Source organism: Saccopteryx leptura, chromosome 1, assembly GCF_036850995.1.
Source record: "Saccopteryx leptura isolate mSacLep1 chromosome 1, mSacLep1_pri_phased_curated, whole genome shotgun sequence".
NCBI lineage: Eukaryota > Metazoa > Chordata > Mammalia > Chiroptera > Emballonuridae > Saccopteryx > Saccopteryx leptura.
Window position 1 is genome coordinate 296,124,294 of NC_089503.1, and position 27,788 is coordinate 296,152,081.

General features: G+C 39.5%; 3 protein-coding genes across 14 annotated transcripts in view; 1 reads left to right on the top strand and 2 right to left on the bottom strand.

Moving 5' to 3' along the window:
- Positions 1-65: 65 nt before the first annotated feature.
- On the bottom strand, positions 66-1,514 carry LOC136388380 (uncharacterized). The gene has a single exon (XM_066360266.1). It carries the CDS (start codon positions 1,512-1,514, stop codon positions 66-68), a length of 1,449 nt encoding a protein of 482 aa, XP_066216363.1.
- SYCP3 (synaptonemal complex protein 3) lies at positions 223-13,711 on the top strand. 7 transcript variants are annotated; one of them, XM_066356658.1, is made up of 8 exons: positions 223-446; positions 1,610-1,737; positions 2,135-2,201; positions 2,374-2,408; positions 4,573-4,690; positions 5,904-6,003; positions 10,848-10,946; positions 13,429-13,571. In XM_066356658.1, the coding sequence occupies exons 2-8, from the start codon at positions 1,611-1,613 to the stop codon at positions 13,555-13,557; spliced, it is 675 nt and encodes a 224-aa protein (XP_066212755.1). In that variant the 5' UTR covers positions 223-446; position 1,610; the 3' UTR covers positions 13,558-13,571. The 7 variants fall into 7 exon arrangements, with proteins under 7 accessions (XP_066212755.1, XP_066212737.1, XP_066212730.1 ...); XM_066356640.1 differs by having other exon boundaries at positions 223-397; positions 1,591-1,737; XM_066356633.1 differs by having other exon boundaries at positions 223-397.
- Positions 13,565-27,788, bottom strand: part of CHPT1 (choline phosphotransferase 1) — a 37,706-nt gene continuing 23,482 nt past the window's right edge. Inside the window, exons 4-10 of one of the 6 annotated variants that reach the window (XM_066356590.1) lie at positions 27,626-27,710; positions 24,207-24,338; positions 20,742-20,900; positions 20,209-20,334; positions 17,087-17,197; positions 16,082-16,129; positions 13,565-13,737 (exon numbers count right to left, since the gene is read on the bottom strand). In XM_066356590.1, the coding sequence (XP_066212687.1) occupies positions 16,088-16,129; positions 17,087-17,197; positions 20,209-20,334; positions 20,742-20,900; positions 24,207-24,338; positions 27,626-27,710 (655 nt within the window). In that variant the 3' untranslated portion in view covers positions 13,565-13,737; positions 16,082-16,087. Of the gene's footprint in view, positions 13,738-16,081; positions 16,130-16,976; positions 17,198-20,208; positions 20,335-20,741; positions 20,901-24,206; positions 24,339-27,625; positions 27,711-27,788 lie in introns of all 6 variants that reach the window. The other 5 variants (XR_010747843.1, XR_010747844.1, XM_066356583.1 and 2 more) reach the window with 5 other exon arrangements.

Sequence of the window (27,788 nt, forward strand, 5' to 3'; positions counted from 1 at the left end):
AAAAAGGAACTGGAAAGCAACAGGCTTCAATCATATTAGCTACAAGTTGCGGCCCTGCAAGGTGTTCAGGATTGGCAGTCTCGCCATAGGTCACACGTAGGGGCGGAGCCCCGCGGTTCACTGCACGCATGCGCGCTGCGACCAATCAGAAATACTCCTGGGAGAGGCGAGGCTGGCTTTTTCCTGCTCGAATTCCGAGTTACCTCAGAGGAGCGTCGCGGTAGCGAAGCTGGTACCTCGCGTGAGGAGCTAGGGTTGGGGAGGCTCGAGGTGCCGGGGACACCCATTGGAGACCTGTAATTGTGGTCCTCGGCCACTGGATTTTTTTCAGGTGTTTGGAAGGTAGAAGTTTGTCCAAGGCGAGAGTCTGAGGCAGAGGTTACTTTTGGTCTGTAAGGTAAACCTTTCTCATTGGTTCCATCTGAGGCTTGTGACAGGAAAATAAAGTCAGGGCCTTGAACTTGCGAGGGGGCCCAGGGCGGCGAGGGGGTGAGGCCGGCGAGGGGGTGAGGCCGGCGAGGGCCCGGGGCGGCGAGGGGGTGAGGCCGGCGAGGGGGTGAGGCCGGCGAGGGCCCGGGGCGGCGAGGGGGTGGGGGTGAGGGTGAGGCCCCGGGGCGGCGAGGGGGTGAGGCCGGTGAGGGCCCGGGGCGGCGAGGGGGTGGGGGTGAGGGTGAGGCCCCCGGCCGGCGAGGGGGTGAGGCTGGCGAGGGGGTGAGGGCAGCGAGGGGGTGAGGGCGAGGGCCCGGGGCGGCAAGGGGGTGAGGCCGGTGAGGGCCCGGGGCGGCGAGGGGGTGGGGGTGAGGGTGAGGCCCCCGGCCGGCGAGGGGGTGAGGCCGGCGAGGGGGTGAGGCCGGCGAGGGGGTGAGGGCAGCGAGGGGGTGAGGGCGAGGGCCCGGGGCGGCGAGGGGGTGAGGGCGAGGGGGTGAGGCTGGCGAGGGGGTGAGGGTGAGGCCCCGGGGCGGCGAGGGGGTGAGGCCGGCGAGGGGGTGAGGGCAGCGAGGGGGTGAGGGCGAGGGCCCGGGGCGGCGAGGGGGTGAGGGCGAGGGGGTGAGGCTGGCGAGGGGGTGAGGGTGAGGCCCCGGGGCGGCGAGGGGGTGAGGGTGAGGCCCCTGGGCGGCGAGGGGGTGAGGCCGGCGAGGGGGTGAGGGCAGCGAGGGGGTGAGGGCGAGGGCCCGGGGCGGCGAGGGGGTGAGGGCGAGGGGGTGAGGCTGGCGAGGGGGTGAGGGTGAGGCCCCGGGGCGGCGAGGGGGTGAGGGTGAGGCCCCTGGGCGGCGAGGGGGTGAGGCCGGCGAGGGGGTGAGGGCAGCGAGGGGGTGAGGGCGAGGGCCCGGGGCGGCGAGGGGGTGAGGGCGAGGGGGTGAGGCTGGCGAGGGGGTGAGGGCGAGGGCCCGGGGCGGCGAGGCGGTGAGGCCGGCGAGGGGGTGAGGCCGGCGAGGGGGTGAGGGCGAGGCGTCGGGGCGGGGAGAGTGGCGGGCGGAGCGCGACGGGCCGCGCGGGGCGGACAGCATGCCCATGGCCGGTCCTGTCAGCCGTGACTTCACGTTGAGATGGAAACGCAGGAACTGGTTTGAGAGATGTGTATGTTAAAAGTCAGAAAACACCTGAACAGGATGCCCTCTCGAAGAAGTCATCCCGGGAAGTCGGGGAAGACGGCGGAGAAGCAGGTTGTAAGAGCCCTTGACTTTGATCAAGAAGATAGAAAGAGTCTGAGTGGTTCGGAGGAGGATGTCGCCGACGGTACAGTATTTCTGACTCTGTGCAGTGACCGTGCCCTGTGGTTCATTCATGTCGAACTCACTGCATTTTAAACAGTAGTGAAATGTTGTCAGGCATTTTAATGCCCCTCATGTTTCTCATTTGGAGTTAGAGTAACTTATATACATCTCTTGCCTTTGCATAGTACTTGGCTTACTATGACATTAACACAAGAAAACTTGCAAAATTGTTCCTTTAAAATGGTCCCGGATCTTGTCTTAATTCTCCCTGACCTGCAGAGACATACTGCATTTTCGTATGTCCTTTAATTATGTTGGTAAAAAGCCTAAAAGACCTCAAAATTAAGATATTACTTCATTAAAAACTACCAGATACTCTATTTCAAAAATGTTTGTATTTTTTTTTATTGTCAATGCAGCGAAGACTCCAGCAATGGATAAACCTGGGAAAAAAAGGACTTATGCAGAAATAGTTGAAAACATGGGGTAATGTGTTCAAAATAATTTTTGCCTGTTAGATAAAGTACTTTAAGAATAAAGTCTACTTTGATTGTCCAATGAGTTTATATGTAAAATACTAGGTGTATGATATTTCTTCTAAAACAAACATGGTATTTTATGGATCCTTAATTAAAAGTTTTAAAATGTAATTTCACAGGGATGAAGTACAGAATATGCTGGAAAAATTTGGAGGTAAGTTTTAAGAGGTACTTATATTTAAAGAAAACAACTTGTATGATAATCAGTATATTCAAGACTCATTTAATGCCTTGATCTCATAGATTTGATTTTCCGTAAGTATACTACATGATTCAGCTTCATAGATTCCCTTAACTTTTTCCAGTTGTTGATGTAAAGAGTGCAAATGGTACTAACAAGGATGAGTACTAGAATAGTGTTTTTATTTTACACATGTGTGAATTTAAAGGACTGTGGAATTTCAAGACAAACTGGATGGGAAAACTCTCTGCCTCTCTTTGAATGAACTTCTGCACACTCTTCCACAGGCTAAGTGATACACACATACACATCTGTATATATGTATGTCAGTTTTCCATTTTCTCGTTTGGTTATTTTCTATGACATTCCTTTGTAATGTTCTTTAGCAGGGGCCATGTAGATTGAAGCCTTTAAAATAACTCTTTGTTATTCTTACATTTTAAAACTATGTAGTTAAAAAACAGCCTTGCTAGCTAGTAAGATATTTAAAAGTTCATAAACTTTAAATGGTTTGTCAAATGTCAATTAACTATGTTAGGGGATATAGTACTCAAAAAAGAATCAATATTTGGCTTTGCTATATTGCTTATTCATACAATCAAGTCTTTTTTGAAAGTTTTGCTCTATTTTGTGGTGGCAAAATGCTTGTTTTGCAATTTTATATATTGTTACTGATGGATATTGGAAATACAGAATATTTATATAATTAGCTTCTTGGTTACTGAAAAAGTAACTATTGGTAGTGGATCCATATAAATATGTTTAGCAAAGCATTATTTAAGTATTTAAAATTTTTAAGTACTTTGGATTAAAATGTGCTATAAAAAGCTCCATGGAAGTAGTCAAAGGGTTCTTAAATGAATTTATGTAGATACTTACTTAAATTATGATTTTTCATTGCTTGGTCTTTGTCTAACTTAGTAAATTATATGCTTAGAGTATCACTGACTACATTTTTTTTAAATCGTTTTTGAGTAGTTCCTTTATTTTTTATTTATTTATTTTTTATTTTTCTTTTTATAGAGACAGAGAGAGAGAGTCAGAGAGAGGGATAGACGGGGACAGATAGGAACGGAGAGATGAGAAGCATCAATCATTAGCTTTTTGTTGTGCGTTGCAACTGCTTAGTTGTTCATTGATTGCTTTCTCATATATGCCTTGACCGTGGGCCTTCAGCAGACCGAGTAACCCCTTGCTGGAGCCATCGACCTTGGGGTCAAGCTGGTGAGCCTTGCTCAAACCAGATGAGCTCGAGCTCAAGCTGGCAACGTCAGGGTCTCGAACCTGGGTCTTCTACATCCCAGTCTGATGCTCTATCCACTGCACCACATTTTTAAAAATAATTTTCTTATTCTCTGATTAAACTATTTTCATCATTTTTGGAGTTTTAAAAATAGTTTTCTATGTTTCATATAATGAATTCTAACAATAATTCATCTAAATGTATTGCTTCAGTTGTAGAATATTTATGAATTTAGAAATTATAGCCTTTGTGTTTTCTTTTTTTTTTTTTTTCCTTTTTACAGAGACAGAGAGAGGGACAGATAGGGACAGACAGAAATGGAGAGAGATGAGAAGCATCAATTATTAGTTTTTCGTTGAGACACCTTAGTTGTTCATTGATTGCTTTCTCATATGTGCCTTGACCGCGGGCCTTCAGCAGACCGAGTAACCCCTTGCTCAAGCCAGCGACCTTAGGTCCAAGCTCGTGAGCTTTTGCTCAAACCAGATGAGCCTACGCTCAAGCTGGCGACCTTGGGGTCTTGAACCTGGGTCTTCCGCATCTCAGTCCCACGCTCTATCCACTGTGGCACTACCTGGTCTGGCTATAGCTTTTGTGTTTTCTCATGAGGAAATTAAAGTCTGTACTTGAGACCATTTTTTTCTTTTTATTCTTTTTAATCATCTATAAATTTCAATCTCTAGCTAGGAAAATTAGAATTAGGATACTAGTAACTAAAAGTTTTTTCTCAGGAAAAAAGCAGATAATCTTGCTTTTTGATATGCGTGTTTTAAAATTTAACTTTAAATGTCCTGAAATTGTTGAACCAACTTTACCTGTATTTATTTCAATATGTGGGAAAATATGTAATTTTCTTCAATATTACATTTCAATGAATATCTATTTTCAATATAGCTGGCATTAGCAGTGCCATTCTTGCAAAGAAAAAGAGACTAGCAATGTATACCAAGGCTTCTCTCAAAACCAGTAATGAGAAAATTGAACATATTTGGAAAACCCAAAAAGATCAAAGGTATGGTTGTTGGTTCTTTCACAGCCACAACATTTTTATCATTTCATAGTATTTATTAATGCAAGTTATGAAAAATACTATTATATTTGTTTCGGGTTTCCAGTAAAAAATATATTTGGCTTAATTGTTTTCTAATCTCACTCCTGTACAGAGTTGAAATATATTTCCTAGAAAGAAAATAAAAGTGATCTTTACCCCCTTTTATTTTTTTTTTTATTTTTTATTTTTTTTTTGTATTTTTCTGAAGCTGGAAACGGGGAGAGACAGTCAGACAGACTCCCGCATGCGCCCGGCGGGGATCCACCCGGCACACCCACCAGGGGCGACGCTCTGCCCCTCTGGGGCGTCGCTCTGCTGCGACCAGAGCCACTCTAGTGCCTGGGGCAGAGGCCAAGGAGCCATCCCCAGCGCCCAGGCCATCTTTGCTCCAATGGAGCCTTGGCTGCGGGAGGGGAAGAGAGAGACAGAGAGGAAGGACGGGACGGGGGGTGGGGGGGTGGGGGGGGTGGGGGGGTGGAGAAGCAAATGGGCGCCTCTCCTATGTGCCCTGGCCAGGAATCAAACCGGGGTCCCCCACACGTCAGGCCGACGCTCTACCGCTGAGCCAACCGGCCAGGGCCTTTACCCCCTTTTAAATAAAAATTGAGAGGTTTTTGTTCTAAAGGTAATTTGTATTTGTTATAGAAATATACTGGCTGAATAAAAAGTAAATGTCATAAAACCATTAAACTTGTGATAGTCAACTAACTGCTTAGCAGTGTAAAAGAGCAATCTTATACTGTAAATAATTTGTATATGTATTTAAGCTGAAGGAACTATTCTTTTGTATAAAATCATTATACCAAAATGGGAAAAAAATTAATTGAAATATGTCTACTTGAAATCTTACATGGTAAATATAATAATTTCATTGAATCTACATATCAGAACCCATATTCAGTAGGAGAAAATGAAAAATAAACTGCTTAGCAGTAAAATGCAGTTTCTAGAAATTTTATGTTAATAAAATTTTCTTAGTTTTCATGCGAGAGGGCTTTTCTGTTAGCTGGATAGAATAAATACTTCGGGAATCAGTTTTACTTGGTTTCGTATCTGAAATTTTCAAGTGCTTTTATTTTTTTACTTATAGTATAAATTATGTAAAGTCAATTTTGTTTTGAATTTTTTTCATACTGTTATGAAGTATGACAGTATTTGTTGTCATGTTTTACAGGCAGAAGCTTAATCAGGAATATTCTCAGCACTTTCTGACTTTGTTTCAGCAATGGGAGATAGATGTGCAGAAAGCTGACGAACGAGAAGAAAAACTAGCTGTTAGTATCATGTTTAGCTTTATAATTAATTAATCTATTTATCCAAGTGTCAAGTAGGAATGGAGAGCCTGGCCTTGTAGGAAACCCATAGAACTTAGCCAGGTTCCATTACTCATTACTGGCTATATGTTTGGTTCTGCTTAATGGTAAAATAGACAAGTAAAGGCACATACCATACTCATAAAAAGTTTATGGTGTTTGCTTCCTATATTGTTTGGGATTCTTTCAGTTCCAAGAGATAGAAATTTGTCAACAAAAGGATTATTGGTTTATATAAAACGGGTCGGGAACCTATGGCTCGCGAGCCAGATGTGGCTCTTTTGATGGTTGCATCTGGCTCGCAGACAAATCTTTTTTTTTGTTTTTGTTTTTTTGTTGGTTTTTTTTTGCAGAGGCAGAGATAGACAGGGACAGACAGACAGGAACCGAGAGAGATGAGAAGCATCAATCATCAGTTTCTCGTTGCGCATTGCGACTTCTTAGTTGTTCATTGATTGCTTTCTCACATGTGCCTTGACCGCGGGCCTTCAGCAGACCGAGTAACCCCCTGCTGGAGCCAGCGACCTTGGGTTTAAGCTGGTGAGCTCTTTGCTCAAGCCAGATGAGCCCGCGCTCAAGCTGGCGACCTCGGGGTCTCGAACCTGGGTCCTTCCGCATCCCAGGCATCCCAGTCCGACACTCTATCCACTGCGCCACCACCTGGTCAGGCGACAAATCTTTAATAAAAAAAATAATGTTAAAAATATAAAACATTCTTATGTATTACAACCCATTCATTTCCTACCGCTCATGTTCATGGTTGCGGGTGGCTGGAGCCAATCACAGCTGTCCTCCAGGGCAACACCAAATTTTTATTGGATAATGTGTAACATACATGGGTCGTTGTATGGCTCTCACAGAATTACATTTTAAAATATGTGGCATTTATGGCTCTCTCAGCCAAAAAGGTCTCCAACCCCTGATATAAAAGAAATCCAGGGGTGGTTTAGCTTCAGGCATAGATGGATGGGGGTGGGGAAGGATTGCTCATATAGAATCCTCTTGGCTCTGTTTGCAGTTCTTAGTAGGCTCTTTCAGTGTGGTAAGCATGATAGCTTCTTGTAATCTCAGACTCAACTACAAGTTTAGTAATCCCAATGAACTAAGATAGTCTTTCTCAGTAACTCTGGCAGAAAAGTCCTCTGGAGGAATACCATTAATCAATTTGAATTGTTTGCCCATTATTGAACAAGTCAATATGGTCAAAACATGGTTTACTCTTTTTAAAATTTTTTTTAGAAAGAGCTATAGGAAGGGAGACAGATGAGAAGTATTAACTCATAGTTGCAGCACTTTAGTTGTTCATTGATTACTTCTTATACGTGCCTTGACCCAGGGGCTCCAGCCGAGCCAGTGACCCCTTGCTCAATCTGATGTCCTTGGGCTTCAAGCCAGTAACCATAAGATTACGTCTATGATCCCACACTTAAGCTGGTGAGCCCGTGCTCAAGCCATTGACCTTGTAGTTTCAAACCTGGGACCTCAGTGTCCTAGGTCAATATTGTATCCACTGTGCCATCACTGGTCAAGCAAAACATGTTTTACTCTTATGTTACCTATTTCTATGGGAGATGGAAGTCACTTCCACCTACATAAGATAACTACATTATTCATCCTTTCATTGTTTATAAAATTATTACACATTTCTTATGAGAGCTAAGGTGCTATTTATATTAAATCTAAGGATTGGTCGATCAGCTCAGCTCAGGAAATGTAAGGTTTAAGATGCATATGAGACCCTGGCCAATTGGCTCAGTGGTAGAGCGTCGGCCTGGCGTGCAGGAGTCCTGGGTTCAATTCCCGGCCAGGGCACACAGGAGAGGCGCCCATCTGCTTCTCCACCCCTCCCCCTCTCCTTCCTCTCTGTCTCTCTCTTCCCCTCCTGCAGCCAAGGCTCCATTGGAGCAAAGATGGCCCGGGCGCTGAGGATGGCTCTGTGGCCTCTGCCTCAGGTGCTAGAATGGCTCTGGTTGCAACAGAGCGACGCCCCGGAGGGGCAGAGCATTGCCCCCTGGTGGGCATGCCGGGTGGATCCTGGTCGGGCACATGCGGGAGTCTGTTTGACTGCCTCCCCGTTTCTAGCTTTGGAAAAATGCAAAAAAAAAAAGATGAAAAAGATGCATATGAGCCTGACCAGGTGGTGGTGCAGTGGATAGAGGTCAGACTGGGAAGCAGAGGACTCAGGTTCAAGGCTCGGAGGTCGCCAGCTTGAGTGCGGGCTCATCTGGTTTGAGCAAGGCTCACCAGCTTGAACCCAAGGGTGTTGGCTTGAGCAAGGGGTTACTTGGTCTGCTGTAGCACCCTGGTCAAGGCACATATGGGAAAGCAATCAATGAACAACTAAGGTGCCGCAACGAAGATTGATGCTTCTCATCTCTCTCTCCCTTCCTGTCTGTCCCTACCTGTTGCTCTATGTCTCTCTCTATCTCTGTCACAAAAAAAAAAAAAAGGTGCATATGAAACATACCAAGGGGGAGTTAGCCCCTGGTATGTGCCTGAAGTTCAGGAAAGATATACAGGTTGAATATACAAAGTTGGGAATTTTCAACATAAAGAGGGCCAGTGTTAAAGCCATGAGGTTGGATTATATCACCAAGGGAGTGATTGTAAATGTAAGAAGTCTAAGAACTGGGCCCTTAGACTTCGATGTTTAGAGTTGAAGAAGATGAGGAAAAACCAGTAAAAGAGACAGAGAGAGGCCCTAGTTGGTTGACTTAGTGGGTAGAGCATTGGCCTGGCATGCAGATGTCCTGGGTTGATCCCCAGTTAGGGCACACATGAGGAGCGACCATCTACTTTTCTTTCCTTCCCTCTTCCCCCTTCTCGCCCTCTTCCCCTCTCATAGCTAGTGGCTCAACTGGTTTGAGCGTTGGCCCCAGATGCTAAGGATAGCTCAGTTGGTCCTAGCGTCAGCCCGATAGGGGTTGCTATCCCAGTCAGGGTGCATGTGGGAGTCTATCACCCCTCCTCTCACTTAAAAAAACAACAGTATGAGTGGCTTAATATTAGAAAACCACTCTAAGTAAAATGATGAAAGCCTTTTAAGGAGGATTAACTTTTTCATATGCCGGTTAAAGGCCAGATAATGTAGATTTGGCAATGTGAAGGTCATTGGAGTTGATCAGAATGGTTCTGAAATGCCTGGTCTGTGGTGGTGCCATGGATAAAGCTTCAGTGCTGAGGTCGCTAGTTCGAAACCCTGGGCTTGCAAATATATATGAAAAGCAATGAACAACTAAAGTGAAGCAATTATGAGTTGACACTTCTCGTTCCACCTCCATCTTTCTCCTCTCTCTAAAATCAATATTTTTAAAAAATTGGGTTGATCAGTCTTGAATAGACTGATTTTGGTGGATTAGTGAATGCAAAAACCCAATTGAAATGAGTATAAGAATGGGAAAGAAATTGGGTGGTAGCTTGAGTAGAAAAGGAAGTTGTTTTTTTTTTAAGAATGGAGAACGGCATGTGTATGTACTGATAGGAATAATCTTCAGGGAAAAATAAAAAATAACAGAAAGAGGGGAGACAGTTGAATTCTTGAGGATGGATGGGGCATGTGAAGAAGTTGGCCTTAGCAGGAACCAATGATAGTTCATCCTTAAAAACGAGAGAAAGAGTATATGACCACAGAGAGATTTAGGTGGGTGGTTAGATACAGTGTTGGGATACTGAAAGTTCTCTTTGGACTGCTTATATTTCTTTATTGAAAGAATAAAAGCCATCAGAGAGTGGAAAATATGTTGCCTTTTGAGGTCAAATGAGAAGGTACAAAATACTTTCCTGAGAGTGGACCAGCTTAGGAAATATAATTGCAAAGCAGTATTAAGGGTCCAATTTAGGCTAATGATCATAATTTAAAGTAACAGACCTGTTACCATAGTTGTGCGGTTTTTCTCCAATTATGATCATCTGTAGAATGTAGGCAGAGTAGCTAGAGTTGTGGTTTCCAGGGTTGGGGTTTAGCCAAACAAGTGTGACAGAGTAAGAAGGGAGCAAGGTTTATATGCAAAGGAGTAATTATGATTGATTATAGAATTTACACTGGGAAAGAGGAATGTGAGGAGATGGAAATAGGGATAGGGGACAGTGAAAAGTAAGATGAATAGATTTTAGGTATGGATAGAGATTATTGAACTATGGTACTAAAGAGAATAGTAATGAAGTGGTTGTGGTTGAATAGTGGGATATATGGAGAAGCAGTATGAGTAATGGATAGAGTCTGTATTCTGGAAAAATACAGTTTGGAATGACATTTTGGTTTAACCAAATTTATCTGAATTGGGAAAATTTTTTTTTTATGCTTCAGATTCCTCACTTTTGAAAGGGGGATAATAAGAGTACCTATCTCATAGAGTTGCTTGGAGGATTAAATGAGTTCATATTTAATGTTTATTTAAAAGAGTTCAGAGTAGCATGCTATATTATTCATACTATATAGAGGTTATAGTTATTGGTAATGACAAATTTTAGAGTATGAGTATGTAAGGGAATGGCTAAAGTAGGGTGGAGGACAAAAATCATTGGTGGAAAGTAGGCCAAGGAACTCAAAGACCAAGATTATCTGAAGGATCATATGTGTTAATATTTAAAGCACCAAGAATTAACACATTTTGAGTATTAAGATTTCCTAGTCGGTGACTGGTAGTAGTATTATATTGCTCTATATTCGTGGTAAACATGGATATCTAAATTTTGTTATAGTACTTAAAACAAAAATTTAAAGGTATCAAAACTATTCCATTGAAGCTTTTTTTTGTTAAAACTTGACTCAAATTGTTATCACATTTTTTCTTTTACATTTGTAGAATTTGTTTCAACAGCAACAAAAGGTTTTTCAACAATCTAGACTTGTTCAGAACCAGAGACTGAAAACAATCAAACAATTACATGAGCAGTTCACAAAGGTCTGTTTTACTTGGTAACAACATATTCTTATAAAACAGTTCATGTTGGTAGAAGATAATTTTTTCTAAGCTTAAGGGAAAAACATTTGCTTATGCATTTAAAATACCATTAACTATGTTCCATTTTGAATTCATTGTTTTTAAGTACTAAATGTATTCCACTTTAGGATTCTAATATTTTTGTGGGAATTATTCAAAATAGGAAATGGTAAATTGGAAATTTTACCTGAAAATGTACATATTATACATAAGATTCATACTTAATATTAGCACTTAGTGATAGTTTTCTGTTAAACTGAAAATAGAAAGTTCATAAATCATTTCTAGGTAGACTTTTACTTGTCTTTGTATCCCCAGTGTTTGTTAAATAGAAAGTACCAATTGAAATTGAACATTTTTTCAAATGTGTTATATATGTGCTTTATGACATATTTGCTTTTAGAATTATTACAATGACTAACAGTGGCTTTATATGCTAACTTATAATTGTAAGAGATGGCCCAGACATATATAATAGAATGAAAAAGCCAGTTGAGGATTAAAATTTTGTGGTTTGAGAATTATCTATTGACACATACGCAAATTAAGAAATTTTGGTCTGTGCAATTGACCTCTTGTTTATGTGCGTGTGCGTGTGTATGTTAGTGACTTTTCATAGGAGTTCATTGGACTCCTAAATAAACTTTCGGTGGGTGGTGTCACTCTTCTAAAAGAATGGGGATTTTGAGTAAACTAGTAAAATAATTTTAAGAAATATTTTGGCCTTGGCTGGTTGGCTCAGCAGTAGAGTGTAGGTCCAGCATGTGGAAGTCCCAGGTTCAATTCCCAGCCAGGGCACACAGAAGTGCCCATCTGCTTCTCCATCCCTCCCCCTCTCCTTTCTTTTTCTCTCTCTTCCCCTCCCGCAGCCAAGGCTCCATTAGAGCAAAGTTGGCCCGGGACACTGAGGATGACTCCATGGCCTCCGCCTCAGGTGCTAGAATGGCTCCAGTTGCAACAGAGCAATGGCCCAGATGGGTAGAACATTTCCCCTGGTGGGAATGCCAGGTGGATCCCAGTCAGGCGCATGCGAGAGTCTGTCTCTGCCTCCCCGTTTCTCACTTCAGAAAAAATTTAAAAAAATTTTTTAAAAACTGTAATATATTTGAACACAGTCATTTTTTTTTACTATTTTTTACAGAGACAGAGTGAGTCAGAGAGAGGGATAGACAGGGACGGACAGACAGGAACGGAGAGATAGGAGAAGCATCAATCATTAGTTTTTCATTGTGCGTTGCAACACCTTAGTTGTTCATTGATTGCTTTCTCATATGTGCCTTGACTGTGGGCCTTCAGCAGACCGAGTAAACCCTTGCTGGAGCCAGCGACCTTGGGTTCAAGCTGGTGGGCTTTTCCTCAAACCAGATGAGCCCGCACTCAAGCTGGCGACCTCGGGGTCTCGAACCTGGGTCCTCTGCATCCCAGTCCAATGCTCTATCCACTGCGCCACCGCCTGGTCAGGCAAACACAGTCATTTTTAAAAGTATTTCCAATCAGGTTGCTCGAATGCTCCCTAAAAACCATTTGCTGATTGATGGAAAGTTTGATAAAGTACTACAAAAGATTTCTTCTAAATGTTCTCACTAAATGTAACTTAGGAACTTGGGTATTATATTTGACTTCTGTATACTTTTAATTCCTTTTTGTTTATCTATTGAGATAGTATTCTTTTACCAACTAATTTGGAATTGATCCCCATTTTCTACTACATAGCCACAGCAGTTATTTTCATGCCTATTATAAAATTTTGTGTTATTTTTGTTGTTTCTTGTCATTGGGATAAGGGAATGATCATTTATTTTTAAATTTCTCCATAGCACTCAAAGTAGTACTTTTTTACATAGTAGGCATTAGGATCATTATTTATTGGATGAATAGTAAATATTTATATTTGTTTTTCATAAATTGAAGAGGTATACTACAAGTCATTTTATTCCTGCTAATGAATTCTCATCACCTTGACTATTAGTCATAATAAATAGATTACAATCTGCTATTTAGAAAGCTTATTAGAAATTTTCATAATTATGGTATTTATTTATTTGGGACATCTAGTCTTTTACACGAGTACGCAAAATAGATTTACAGTTGTGAGTATGGGAAAGTTTATTCTTGTATTATTTTCCATATGAACAACTGTAAACCTACTTTTTTCACTCCTGTATGTTCAGTATTGAAACCTTAACAGTTCATTAACCCATCATTTTGAGCAAAGTACACTCCTGTTATACCTCCTCTAATAATATGATTCATGTTTGACATTTTTTAATCCTTTAGTGGGTATTTTGATTTTGATCTATTACTTACACTATTTTTATTTGGAATAAATAATGTACACTATTTGAATTTTTTTTAATTCCAACTTTTGAAAGTTAACTGTATCAGTTTAGAACCTAAGATGAAAAGTCATGGTTTATAACTGAACTAGCCTTTTATGTTTTAGAGTATGCAGGACTTGGAGAAGAATAATGATATTCTACTTACTGGTGCACAAAATGAACTTAAAAAAGAAATGGCTATGTTACAAAAACAAATTATGATGGACACTGTAAGTTGTGATATTAAAAACTGAAAAAGAATTAATGTAAGCATTCAAATATTTTATTTGTTGAAATATGTTTAACACTTATCTAAAAATTAAACAAATGTTTAATATTTCCTTTCATGAACAGCAGCAACAGGAGATGGCAAATGTTCGAAAGTCTCTTCAATCCATGTTATTCTGATGATTCTTTGAAGGAAGAACTTGAACCTAAGTAATATAATACAATTATAACATTAGCTAAGAGGCATGTACATCTTTAAAGTGGTTTAAAAATTCTTGTTTAAAATATTACATTGTGTTAATCATTCACTTAAGTGTTTTCTGTTAACCTCCCAATAAAATCTAAGCAGTTATGTGAGTAGCAGCAATTTCTAACTTGTATATACCAAGCTTTCTGCTTTTTAATAGTAATAGTGAATTTTTCCTTCTAACACTTGTCTAATTTAGCAACAAAGATGACTTATTTTCAGGTTTTGGATTCAGTGTATCTGTATCAGTCCCAAAGGTAAAAAGCACAGGAATATAAAGTCACATTGTTCTTTAAGAAAAAAATATAAAATGTTTTTATATGTATATCCTTTTGTATATTAAATTACACAACCAATTCTAATGATAAGATTTCAAAAGGAAATCTGTCCACTGAAATTTATTAAAAGCAACTTAAGTTTGTGTTTTAGAATAAAACTGCTAACAACCATTAAGTAACTGAGTAAGATATATAAATACACATTTTAAAATATGGATTTTTGACTATCATTTCCACAAAGACATCAAAATGCTATTTAATTGGGCTTGTAGTAATGATTAAAAGCATATCATTAAAATACCTAATTACTTGTGGTTTAAGTACTTCACATCTGGCCCTGGCTGGTTGGCTCAATGGTAGAGCATCAGCCCGTTGTGTGGATGTTCCAGTTCGACTCCCAGTCAGGGCACACAGGAGAAGCAACCATCTGCTTCTCCACCACTCCCCCTCTCATTCTCTCCTGCTCTTCCTCTCCCCCTCCTGCAGCCATGACTCTACTGGTTCACACATAGCTCCAGGTGCTGAGGATGGCTCTCAGGAGCCTCTGTCTCGGGCAGTAAAAATAACTACGTTGTGAGTCTGGCCCCAGACTGGGGGTTGCCAGGTAGATCCCCATCCAGGTGCATGCAGGAGTCAGGAGGAGAGGAGTCAGGAGGAGAGAGACAGACAGACTCCTGCATGCACCAGGATCTGTTTTATTTTTATTTATTTATATATTTTTTTGTATTTTTCTTAAGTTGGAAACAGGGAGGCAGACTCCTGCATGCGCCCGACCGGGATCCACCCGGCATGCCCACCAGGGGGCGATGCTCTGCTGCAACCAGAGCCATTCTAACACCTGAGGCAGAGGCCACAGAGCCATCCTCAGCTCCCGGGCCAACTTTGCTCCAATGGAGCCTCGGCTGCGGGAGGGGAAGAGAGAGAGGAAGGAGAAGGGGAGGGGTGGAGAAGCAGATGGGCACTTCTCCTGTGTGCCCTGGCTGGGAATTGAACCCGGGACTCCTGCACGCCAGGCCGACGCTCTACCACTGAGCCAACTGGCCAGGGCCACCAGGATCTGTTTTAAATAAGTCAGTTAAACTTAACTATTTCTTGCTCAAGTTGCTTTCATTGAGTCATTCAAGACAAAAATATGCCTCCCCCCCCCCCCCCAAATATGCCCATTGGGAGGGGAGAAGTGATTTTCTCCTGTTTTTTCCTTGGTTTAAATTCTAATTTTTGCCTCTATAACCCACCTTTATATTAGTTTTAAGGTTTTCAAAATATTTTAAAACAAATCCACACTGATTCTCTTTTTCTAACTGATAGCTTATAGAGGAAGAAATTAGTTCTCTACTATTAACACAAACCTGATATTAGGGGGATAGTTTACTTCTTAAATTTCTGTATTTTGTAAAGCAATTTCCTTTTAAGTCCAAGTATATGTTGGAATATAAATCTTAAGTACTAAAGTTTCTAAGAAGGTCCTTATTTGAGTTTACCAATTGTTATGGAGGCAAAATAAGTACACTAGAGTTTTTCTGTATGCTTAATTCACATAAATATGTATTTTTTCCTTTAAGGAATATCTATCAACGTTTTTCATTGTCTTAAGATATAGTACATTTTTGTTACTCCCTTATTTTTATCATTTTATTCTATGGCTTATGGTCTATAGGAGTGGTTTTCAACATTTTTATACTTGGGGACTGGTGAAAATAGAATTATTTTGGGGACTGCTAAGGCAGAAATCATCCTCAGAATAAGTGAGTCTGACTTAAGATCACTGGGTCTATAATCTTCATACAACATCAGGGTGGTTAACTCTTATGGACGGGCATGAAATTTCTGGCAGATCGTCCATGGATCAACAGTTGAAAACACAGGTCAATAGAACTGTGGGTAAGAGCGAGTCTGAGGATTTGGATCACCAAAGAGCCTTGTGGTAGTTCTGTTATTTACAGTGAACACTATTAATACTTTTAAGTGAGAATAGAAAGATAATCAGTACATAATGTACTTAGTGGTTGAATAATTGATACTTACCCCTTTTTACCTCAAATGAAATAAGTTGTAGCAACTTTGGCTGATGTTCTAAAGGGAAGATATTTTTGCCTTATTTTAATAAATTATTTTCTTATATCAACTGTCCTTTAAGTAGTCTTATTTTTCATAAAGGGATGTTTAATGTCCACTTTTTTGTGACAATGAAATTTTAACTCAATATCAGGAAACAAGTTACTCTCACTGTAAAGATTCATTTGTTTTTCTGAACTAGTAAGACAAAATTGCTTTTACTTAATACAAATCAAGGAAAATTCCAGTAGCCCTTTTATAGTTGGTGTACTAAACCAAGTATTTCCTTTTATATGATAATAATTAATATACCTCTTTTGAAAATGGCTAATAGAAAAATAACATTTGACTCACTAGAGCCGTGCTGACGACCTTTTTATAAAAACCGCCCACTTTTGCAGTGCTGGTCAACCTAGTCCCTCCTGCCCACTAGTGGGCTTCCAGCTTTCATGGTGGGCGGTAGTGGAGCAACCAAACAGCACCACGATTGGCCCACCATGAAAGCTGGAATGCCCACTAATGGGCGGGAGGGACCAGGTTGACCAGCACTGCAAAAGTGGGTGGTTTTTATAAAAAGGTTTGCCATCATGGCACTAAAGTATTATAATCCATGCATTTATACAATGTTATGAATCAATGAAAATCCTGAGTGTCTATAAGGATTTCTGAGATAAAGACATTGCTACTGAGAACTATGGAGGTTCCCTTTCTTACCCTTAAAAAATTGAAATGTTTTGTTTCTAATTTATAGATTATATTAACTCTGAGAATATCTGGTAAAAAATGTTGATACATTAATAATAACTTCACAACTGAAACAGACAATGGAATCTATAGGACTTAATATTTTATATTCAAACATAACCTTATTTGATAGTATACTAGCCTCCTGCAAAAGGGGATTTCCTTCACTTTTAGGTTCCCCTAACTGCTTCTCCTCTTTTCCTTGGGCTATTAGTCAATATGCTTGTAAACCTGTTCAGGTGCTTGATGACATGAAATCTTGAAGATATTTATATGAAGGTATCTTGAAATTTGAAGGCACAAAGCACTAAAGTACATCATCATATCAAATGAAGAAATGACCTTTAGAAGCAAGAAAGAAAATATAAACCGGATTATGGTCTGTCTCTTCTGAAGCAACAGCTATTTTTCTGCCTTCCCACCCCCAGTTTCAAACCTTAAATGAAATTTCTATACCAAAAATTAGGGGATATTTCAAAATGAATATGAAGTGATAAAATAACCGAATTTTTGTGAGCAGTGTATTACATTTTAGAGTACTTCTATATATTTCATATTTGGACCTCATAGTCCTCTGGAACATGTAGGGTATTTCACAATTTATAATCTGAGGCACAGCTGTAAAAGCCTAGATTAAAATACAAAAGCTGGAAGTGAGAGTCTTGACTCCACAGTCTTTCAATTTTCTACTTTGCAACAAAGCCACAAATTTCTACTAGAAGGAGCTATCGTTCTGTCATACACATTTCTTACTCCTTTTAATTACAAGAAAGTAAAGGCCTATAGAAGTAAGGTGGGTGTCCCTTGCGAGGCTCCCTCAAAGTTTTGCAAGACCAAAAAAAAAATAAAAAAAATCATAGTTGAGGGGAGGCATATACAAAATTGTGATGTGTAAAAAACTGAGGAAAGCACACTAAAAATTTTCCTAAGGACCAGGGGCAAATGCTTCCTTTCAGAAAAAGGAGCCACACAGCTCTGCTAGTAGAGAGGGAATTCTCACTTATGAGAGAAAAAACTTCCTGTCATTTACTTGAAAAATTCATGTGACCCTTTTATTTCTGAAACACGAACCTTTTTTCTAAGGATGCCAAAGGGCACGTGTCTTTTGTTAGGTCCACATCATGTTTTAAAGGAAAATTGAATTTCCTCACCAGTGTAAGCCAAGTCAACTCATTTATTAGAAAATAACACCTAGGCCCTGACCAGTTGGCTCAGTGGTAGAGCGTCGGCCTGGCGTGCAGGAGTCCCGGGTTCAATTCCCACCCAGGGCACACAGGAGAAGCGTCCATCTGCTTCTCCACCCCTCCCCCTCTCCTTCCTCTCTGTCTCTCTCTTCCCCTCCGGCAGCCAAGGCTCCATTGGAGCAAAGTTGGCCCGGGAGCTGAGGATAGCTCTGTGGCCTCTGCCTCAGGCGCTAGAGTGGCTCTGGTCGCAACAGAGCAACGCCCCAGATGGGCAGAGCACCGCGCCCTCTGGTCGCAAAAAAGCGACGCCCAGGATGGGCAGAGCATTGCCCCCTGGTGGGTGTGCCAGGTGGATCCCGGTCCGACGCACGCAGGAGTCTGTCTGACTGCTTCCCTGTTTCTGGCTTCGGAAAAATACAAAAAAAAAAAAAAAGAAAATAACACCTGGTATTTTCATTATGTTTAACAATTCTGTCTGGTAATATTTAAGTTCACTAAAAGAAACCCTACATTAAATTTTCAGATATTTTGAATAACTCTATTTCTAAAATTTAGACTGTTTTATAGAGTTCTAAAATTATTTAAAGTGGACAGAAAATTAAAATTATTCTGATCTGCAAACATTTTTTAGAATATTGCCTAAAAATTTTTCAAGGATCCTACCACCATTTGAAGAATGGAAGACATTTGTATGGGCCAGGAATGGATATTATTAAATTTACTCCAGAACCCAGTATAAAGAATTATCAGATGCACCTCAGTCATTCCTGCACAGAAGAGATGGAGTTTTTTTAGTGCCTAAATCTAACAAATAGGGTGAGATTATTCAATTATCAAAAGATTCACTACAGGGTTTCTTTCAGCACACTTTTTTTTTTTTTCTTTTTTTTTTTTTTGTATTTTTCTGAAGCTAGAAACGGGGAGAGACACTCAGACTTCCGCATGCGCCCCACCGGGATCCACCCGGCACGCCCACCGGGGGGCGAAGCTCTGCCCACCAGGGGGCGATGCTCTGCCCCTGCGGGGCGTGGCTCTGTTGCAACCAGAGCCACTTTAGCGCCTGGGGCAGAGGCCAAGGAGCCATCCCCAGCGCCCAGGCCATCTTTGCTCCAATGGAGCCTTGGCTGCGGGAGGGGAAGAGAGAGACAGAGAGGAAGGAGAGGGGGAGGGGTGGAGAAGCAGATGGGCGCTTCTCCTGTGTGCCCTGGCCGGGAATCGAACCCGGGACTTCTGCACGCCGGACCGATGCTTGACCACTGAGCCAACCAGCCAGGGCCTCTGCACACTTTTAATATGTGTTTATATATTACTCTAAATATTTGCTGAAGGCCAGTGAGGGCCAAAAGTAGGGAAAAATATAGCAGAATTGTTCAAAACCACCGTAACTGAATATCAACCATAATGATGTCTCAATAAAATAGAAAGTATAATACTTCTTTTATCTACTTTTGTGATTAAGTATACCAGCAATGATTTTCCTTTCCTTTGATGGCTAAAGCAACAGAATTCTATATAATCATTTTGAATAATGAATATTTTGAACATAAGTATTATCCATATCACTTCCTTAAGCAGGATGTGATCAATGAGAATTTAACCTTTGCTTGATGAGAGTCATCATCATAAATTATGCACTATCCTCAAGGGATATACAGATATATAGTTGTTTACTTCTACCACAAAGTGATCCCAGAGTCCTGTACTTGGTAAAACTGTTCTGTTTCATTTCCTTAATATTAGCTGACAGTTATTGATGGAATAAGTGCTCACCTTAGCTAACACTAACTCCATCTAATTTACCTGTTACCGGCTCTACTCAGAATAATTCTAACAAGCTTGATTAAGTAAAAATCAGATACTAATAAGTATTATAGTCCTTTGGAAGAGTAAAGTAATTTTTGACATCTTTGTATTATGTATTTTTGGGGAGGAGGAAAATACAGTTGTTCTTAGATACAGTTGTATTTTTAAGGACTTAGGTTGTTGGAAGTAAGATCTCCAGATATGTGGGCCATTCTATACTCAATAAAAAACAATTCACAGCTTAAAAGTCATTTTACAGAAACATTTACTGTATAGACTAGTGGTAATACCTGATATTTCACTGAAATGACTCAAGCATAGTGTTATCTGACATCTGTTAAAATAAAATCTTAGAAAAGAACTTACCATTGCTATCCATAGAATGACATATTCGTTTACAAAATTATTAAAGTACTGGTCTAAAAATAAAAGACCTGGGCCAAAAAAGACAGTGTCTTGAAGATAAAGTTCACTTTTAGTCATGTGAGCTATCTATAAAAGAAATAAAATAATTGTTAAATTTTAAACATTTTAGCTTTTAGAACTGATAACTTTAACTTACTATTAAGAATAAAGAGACCACTTAATCTCACATTTGATATAGAAATACTCTAAAATTCAAAGTCATGATTGATGACTGAGTAGCTTATTAAATTTTCAAATACTTAAATTTCCTGTTATCAGAAAGTTATAATTGATAATGATAGCTTAATAAATAATTAAAAGAATCTGTCACCCTGAATATGAGATTAACTCATTCACAACTTTACTTGGAAGACAAATAGGTAACTATTTGTGTTATTGTGATGATAATACCACAAAAAAACCTACCCATTATATGAAATAGTTTCCAGCTCTGTGGTTGAGGACCAAGTATGAATCATGAAATAATTTCTTACCACCAATTTTTGTGAGACTTTAGCAAAGACACATCCAAACATTAGGGTATAAAGGCAAGGATGCTTTTCAAACACATTAGTTGCTGACTTTTTATAGATCATTATTGCCAGTATAATTATTATTCCTATGTGAAGTCCAGGTGACAAGACACTGGTGCCCTAAAGGATAAAGCAGAAAATCAGCATCACATTTTAACATTGCATTTATTACAATGCATTTTCTGAGCATCTATTTTAGGAACCAGAGACCTAAAAAAACAGTATGAAAGGAGTATACAGACATTAGAAGTGCTTTTCAAACTTTCACAGAACTCTAGGGTTACAAAGACATAATACAGTGCTATAGATGTTTGATTTTATATGCATACACATTTTAAATTAATAACCACTAAAAATATTTTTTTTTACTAAGTTTTACTAAGATAAAGGCCATCAACACTTGGACTGCCAAATTAACATATTTTTATCCAGATATGTCTGACTTGGTCTCTCAATCCCAACACCATTGCCCTTTTTCTGTATTTAGACTGCAAATGCAGTCTACAACTCATTACATTTTTTATCTATGTGAATTAGGATTCTCTCAGCACTGCTAGCCTAAACAAAATACTGAAATAAATTTGGTATTAAGACTTACTAAATATATAATCACTACTATAAATGTGCCCATTAGAAGACTTATTCTTGTTTAAGTTATAAATTATAACATGATAAAATTACAGTAATACTATAAAATCATATAATAAAACACTACACTATATAGTAATAACAAACATTTAGACTAAAAGTGCTTTTATCTGTATTACGGTTCTGTAGATTTTAATTCAAGAAAATCTGCTACACCTGACCAGGTAGTGGCACCATGGATAGAGCGCTGACCTGGAAGGCCAAGGACCCAGGTTCGAAACCCCGAGGTTGTGAGCTTGAGTGTGGGATCGTAGACATGATCCCATGGTCACTGTTTTGAGTCCAAAGGTCCCTGGCTTGAAGCCCAAGGTTGCTGGCTTGAGCAAGGGGTCACTGGCTCAGCTCGAGTCCCCCAGTCAAGGTACATATGAAAAAGAAATCAATGAACAACTAATGTGCTGCAACTATGAGTTGAGGCTTCTCATCTCTTTCCCTTCCTGTCTGTCCCTCTCTCTCCCCCTAAAAAAAAAATCTGCTTAAAAAAGTTGGAAAACCACCCATTTAAGAGTTTGAAATAAACCATTTCTTAGTCATAGTATTTGATTTCTTGTCTTCCTTCAAACAGTTTATAAGTTATTTCTTAGTAAAATATTTTCAAAAGTGGACACTGATTCTTACTAAACCATATTTTTGTTAGTGAAACTCGTGTTCCAGCTACTGTTTTAGTACCCGTGGTTAAACAACTAGTATTCCTAAGCACCTTGTGCACAGTACTGTCCTGAAGTCAACAGACAAAATATCTCAAAAAACAAGTCAATTTTTCCAAATATATCAGAAGTTATGTAATTAAATGAGTTTCATACTTTGCTTTTGTATTATGATTATAATGTATTCTCATAAAGAGTGATAATTTATGAATTATGTGGATTCCTTTGAAATTTTCTTGAAAGCTGATTTATAAGTCATTTAAGAAGATGAGACTTTAAGTAAAAATGCTGTAATCCATGTTGATTACTACTATTATGTATCAGACCTAGCTCCAGATTCCTGACCTTTTTTAAAAATCAAATCCACCTTTGAAGGACAAAAAATTTGAACTATTACACCAAAGAAATGAAAGAGAATGATCTACAGCTTAAAGCAATTCTAAAAAGACACTCCAAAAATGTTTTAATAGAAGATGGCATCACTGGAATAAGTATTTATATTCTTTTTATTTATTTATTTTTAAAATTTATTTTTGTATTTTTCTGAAGTGAGAAGTGGGGAAGCAGAGAGACAGACTCCCGCATGCACCCTACCAGGATACACCCGGCATGCCCATCAGGGGGCGATGCTCTGCCCACCTGGGGCACTGCTCCGTTGCAACCAGAGCCACTCCAGAGCCTGAGGCGGAGGCCATGGAGCCATCCTCAGCGCCCGGGCAACTTTGCTCCAGTGGAGTCTTGGCTGCGGGAGGGGAAGAGAAAGACAGAAAGAAGGGAGAGGAGGACTGGTGGAGAAGCAGATGGGTGCTTCTTCTGTGTGCCCTGGCTGGGAATCAAACCCCAGACTTCCACACACTGGGCCAATGCTCTACCACTGAGCAAACCGGCCAGGGCAGTATTTATATTCTATGTGCAACTACCTTGAAGATGACAATTGGTTTTTTAAAAGCATGGATACTGTATTATATTTGTTTAAAATTTGGCAAGAATTCTGACTCCTATGTAAAGTATTAAAGAAGACTTAAAAAACAAATATGAATCAATACAGGAATATTACAGAATGAACAAAGTGTAAAGAATACAAAGCAAAACATCTATCCTTTCAATTTAAGAATGCAGGCGTCTGTGGCCTTACCACCCTGGATGCGCCCGATCTTGTCTGGTCAGTTTAAGAATGAAGGTTTAAAATTTTTACCTTTTAAAATAAAAGTTTTTTTTAAAAAAAATATTTCAATAAAATTTACTTTACTAGTAATACCCCATATGTGAAACCATGACCCTTGGCAACTTTCCTGCATTCAATTAGGAACTCATTCTCTGCCTTTTCTACTCTGAGTATTAGTGTAAGGCACAAAATGCAAGAAAATAAATGGCAACTCTTAATTACGTACAGTAAATTACACTTACTACATTACTTAATTACATTACTTAATTATGTACAGTAATGAAACAATGGATGAGAAAACGAAATGCCAGAAAAGCCTCTTCGGTAAGGCTGTGGAAAGAGGAAAAATGCTTCATTATTAGCCTAAACTGTTTTAAAAATGCTTCTGTATCATGTGCCTAAAAAGAATCCTTTAAGATACTTAGTTCTGGCCCTGGTCGGTTGGCTCAGAGGTAGAGCATCGGCCTGGCGTGCGGGGGACCCGGGTTCGATTCCGGGCCGGGCACGTAGGAGAAGCGCCCATTTGCTTCTCCACCCTCACCCCCTCCTTCCTCTCTGTCTCTCTCTTCCCCTCCCGCAGCCAAGGCTCCATTGGAGCAAAGATGGCCCGGGCACTGGGGATGGCTCGGGCGCTGGGGATGGCTCCTTGGCCTCTGCCCCAGGCGCTAGAGTGGCTCTGGTCGCGGCAGAGCGACACCCCGGAGGGGCAGAGCATCGCCCCCTGGTGGGCAGAGCGTCGCCCCTGGTGGGCGTGCCGGGTGGATCCCGGTCGGGCGCATGTGGGAGTCTGTCTGGCTGTCTCTCCCCGTTTCCAGCTTCAGAAGAAATTAAAAAAAAAAAAAAAAAAAAAAGATACTTAGTTCCCTTCCCCATTCTTTAACTGCAGCATATTTTTAGTAACTCTGTAGCTGGTATAAGTAAATTGAACAAAATTAATACTAAATGATCATGAAATTAATGTCTTACTGCTACAGTGGATCCATTCTTGCCAACACCACCATGGAGGATAACGTGGAAATAATTTGAACAGGAAAATATCGCTCCACCTACAACTCCAAGAACTGGAAAGATCTTCAATTTTATTTCTAGAATGGGTATCTTTAAGGGTAGAGGAAAGAAACAAATCATTAAGAAAACAATTTCTTTTCCTATTAAATAGTAGAGAAATATTATGATACAGCTCTGTACAATAAGTTATCATTTCTTATAATCAAACCTTAACTTCTGGAATGTAGCCGGAAGTGGTAACTTTTCTTTAAATGGCTTTATTCATTAAGTGAAAAATGAATCCACCAAATTCAGCTAAGCCTAGTTACATAATTGTGATGAGACATTTAATCTCACAAATCTTCATCTGACTTAAAGGAATGAAAAAGTCATTGGATTTAGTACTTCTAAAAGGCAGCATCACAGGAAAGTCAGACACAATTATCTGCATCATGAATGTGACAATCATGATGTGTGTGCATGCAAAAATTTTTGTGTAGGTAATATCCAGGATAAAATTCTAGCAGTATATTTACCTGTTGGTCAATTGTTGTTCAAGAAAACTTCCAAAGGCAGCAAAGGATTTAAAAAACAGTAACAATGAATTGCCAAAAGCTGTAAGCTATTGTGTTTTGAAAATAGACTTTGATTTATTGCACCAAAATGTGTGGAAACTACAGATTTAACAAATTTTAAAAATTCTACCTCTAAAATATGATAAGTATTCTTGTTGGTGAGACTTAAGCAGATGTGCTTTCTTCCTATAGTATTACCAAACCATCGAATGAAATGATTTTAAGATGAAGTTAAATTCTTCCCCATTAAAACAGAATCCCAAATTTAAGACAACCACATCTGATTTAATGACCAGAGATGCCTAACTGCTTCTAGGTCCACATTTACCTTCTTATGGATACTAGCAGAGCAGCTATTATATAAGACACATCACATTCATATAGTATATTCTAGAAGCCTAAAATTGCATATACTTGATTCTATTTTTTATTCTTATATGATGAGAAGGAATATGAATGTCTCAGGGAATATACCACTACTTAAAAATATGCTCAAGGTCTATTTCTGAACCTAGTGATATGAACTGCAATTGGCAATTCCAAGGTGAAATGCCACAGAGAAATCCCCCATTACTATTTTTAATGGAATTACTTTTTAGAGCAATTATAGGTTCACAGAAAAATTGTACAGAAAACAGAGTCCCCACAGATCCTACTGACCCCCTTCTACCTCCCCCACTGTCAACATCACCCACTAGAGTGGAGTATTTATTACAATCCATGAACCTACATTGACATATTATCACCTTAAGCCCAGAGTTTATATTAGGGCACATTCTTGGTGTTGTACATATAGGTTTGGACAGATGCATAAGGACAGGTATCCTGCATTACAACATCATGCAGAATAGTTTCACTGTCCTAAAAATGCTCTGTGCTTTGTCTATCCCTCCTTGCCCACAACCTCTGACAACCACTAACCTTTACACTATCTCCATTGTTTTGCCTTTTCCTGAATTTCATATAGTTGGAATATCATACAATATACAGCCTTTTCAGATTGGTTTCTTCCACTAAGTAATATACATTTAAGGTTTCTCTGTGTCATTTCATAGCTTGACAGCTCTTTCTTTTCAACACTAATATCCCATAGCCTGAATATACCATAGTTTATCCATTCACCCACTGAAGGACATCTTTGTCGCTTCCAAGTATTGGTAATCATGAAAAAAACTGCTATAAACATCTGTGTTCAGGTTTTTGTATGGATATAAGTTTTCAACTTACTTACATAAATATCAAGGGATCTTATGGTAAGAGTATGTTTAATTTTATATCTTGTACTATTTTCACTGGAGGTATAATGTAGCTTAGTGATTAAAAACAGAGTCTGGAATCAGTCTACTTAATTCCAAGCCTCATTACTCACTATGTTCTTGGACCACCTACTTAATCATTCTAAAACTTATTTATAAAACAGAATAATATCTATTTTATAGGTTTGTTCTCTGAGCATCAGATGAAACAATGATAATAAAATGTTTAGGAACATAGTAAATATTGAATAACTGTTAGTTGTTGGCTATTGATATTATCCTTATTCTTATTCTTAACTCTATGGGCATGAGGTTGTAAGTCAGCCACTGTGGAAGATTTAGGTTGTAGACAGAATCATTTGTTTCTTTATAGTTTCTTCCTAGGTAAAGCATAAATTTATGACAGTGGCTTCCTGAGAGTCAACTTTTATCAAAGTACTGAAGTTACCAACCAAGCAGAAAATAAAAACATTCCTGAATGGTGACAACAATTCCAGTGCCATGCGGACTTTTCCTGGATGTGGACTTTTCCTGGACTCCTGCTCCCTGTGACAGCTCCTAACAGACTGAACTGGGGTTGGGTTGCATTTTTCAGGGATTTGGCATGGTGATGGGGCCAACTTGGACTTGATGAACATGTTAAGGACACTGCTCTTTTATGGTTTCTTGCTGTATTGGCCAAGAGTTTGCTTAAAGGCTTTTAATCACTATAAAAAAAATAGAAGACTGGATAAAGAAGATGGGACACATATACACCATGGTATATTATTCAGCTAGAAGAGATGATGACATCGGATCACTTACAGCAGAATGGTGGAAGCTTGATAACATTATGTGGAGTGAAATAAGTGAATCAGAAAAAAACAAGAACTGCAGGATTCCATACATTGGTGGGACATAAAAGTGAGACTAAGAGACATGGACAGGAGTGGGGTGGTTATGGGGGGGGGGAGGGAAGGAGGAAGAGGGGGAGGGGGAGGGGGAGGGGTACAGGGAAAACTGGATAGAGGGTGACGGAGGATGATCTCTCTTTGGGTGATGGGTATGCAACAGAACTAAATGACAAGATAACCTGGAAATGTTTTCTTTAAATATATGTACCCTGATTTATTGATGTCACCCTATTAAAATAAAAATTTATTTATAAAAAATAAATAAAAACATTCCTTAATATGGAAACTTCACCTCAGAATAGGTTATAAAAATGAAAATTAGCAGTATTTCCTAATATTCCTAAATTTTACATGTAAAAAATTTTATTGAATTTACTTTCTAAATATCTAGTTTATGAGATAAATTATGGCCCAGAGAAAGTAGTTCAACTAGTGTTTTTAATTTTGCATTAGGGAAATGGCATTGTTTTTCTTCTATGTGGTAATATATTCATGCGTAGGGGAAAATGCCATAATAAGGTATATCGGATAATAAACTTATAAAACAAAGAGGAAAGGTTAAGAAATGGAATGAATAGTAAATACAATGTAAAGAATTTCTGAAGAAAACAGTGTAATATTTTTCCTAAATAATTAAAAAATACCTAAATATAAATTTAAACATTCAGTTTTACCGTCAAGTCCCACATTGTTGCTCCTCCAAATGTAGACAACACAAAGACGATCATTAAAGCTACCTGAATTTCAGTTACATCCACTCTAAAGAGGAAAGACAAAGAGTAGAAAAGATATTTGTAAATAAAATTCCTGAATGTGAAGGTTAACCATATATTAAAT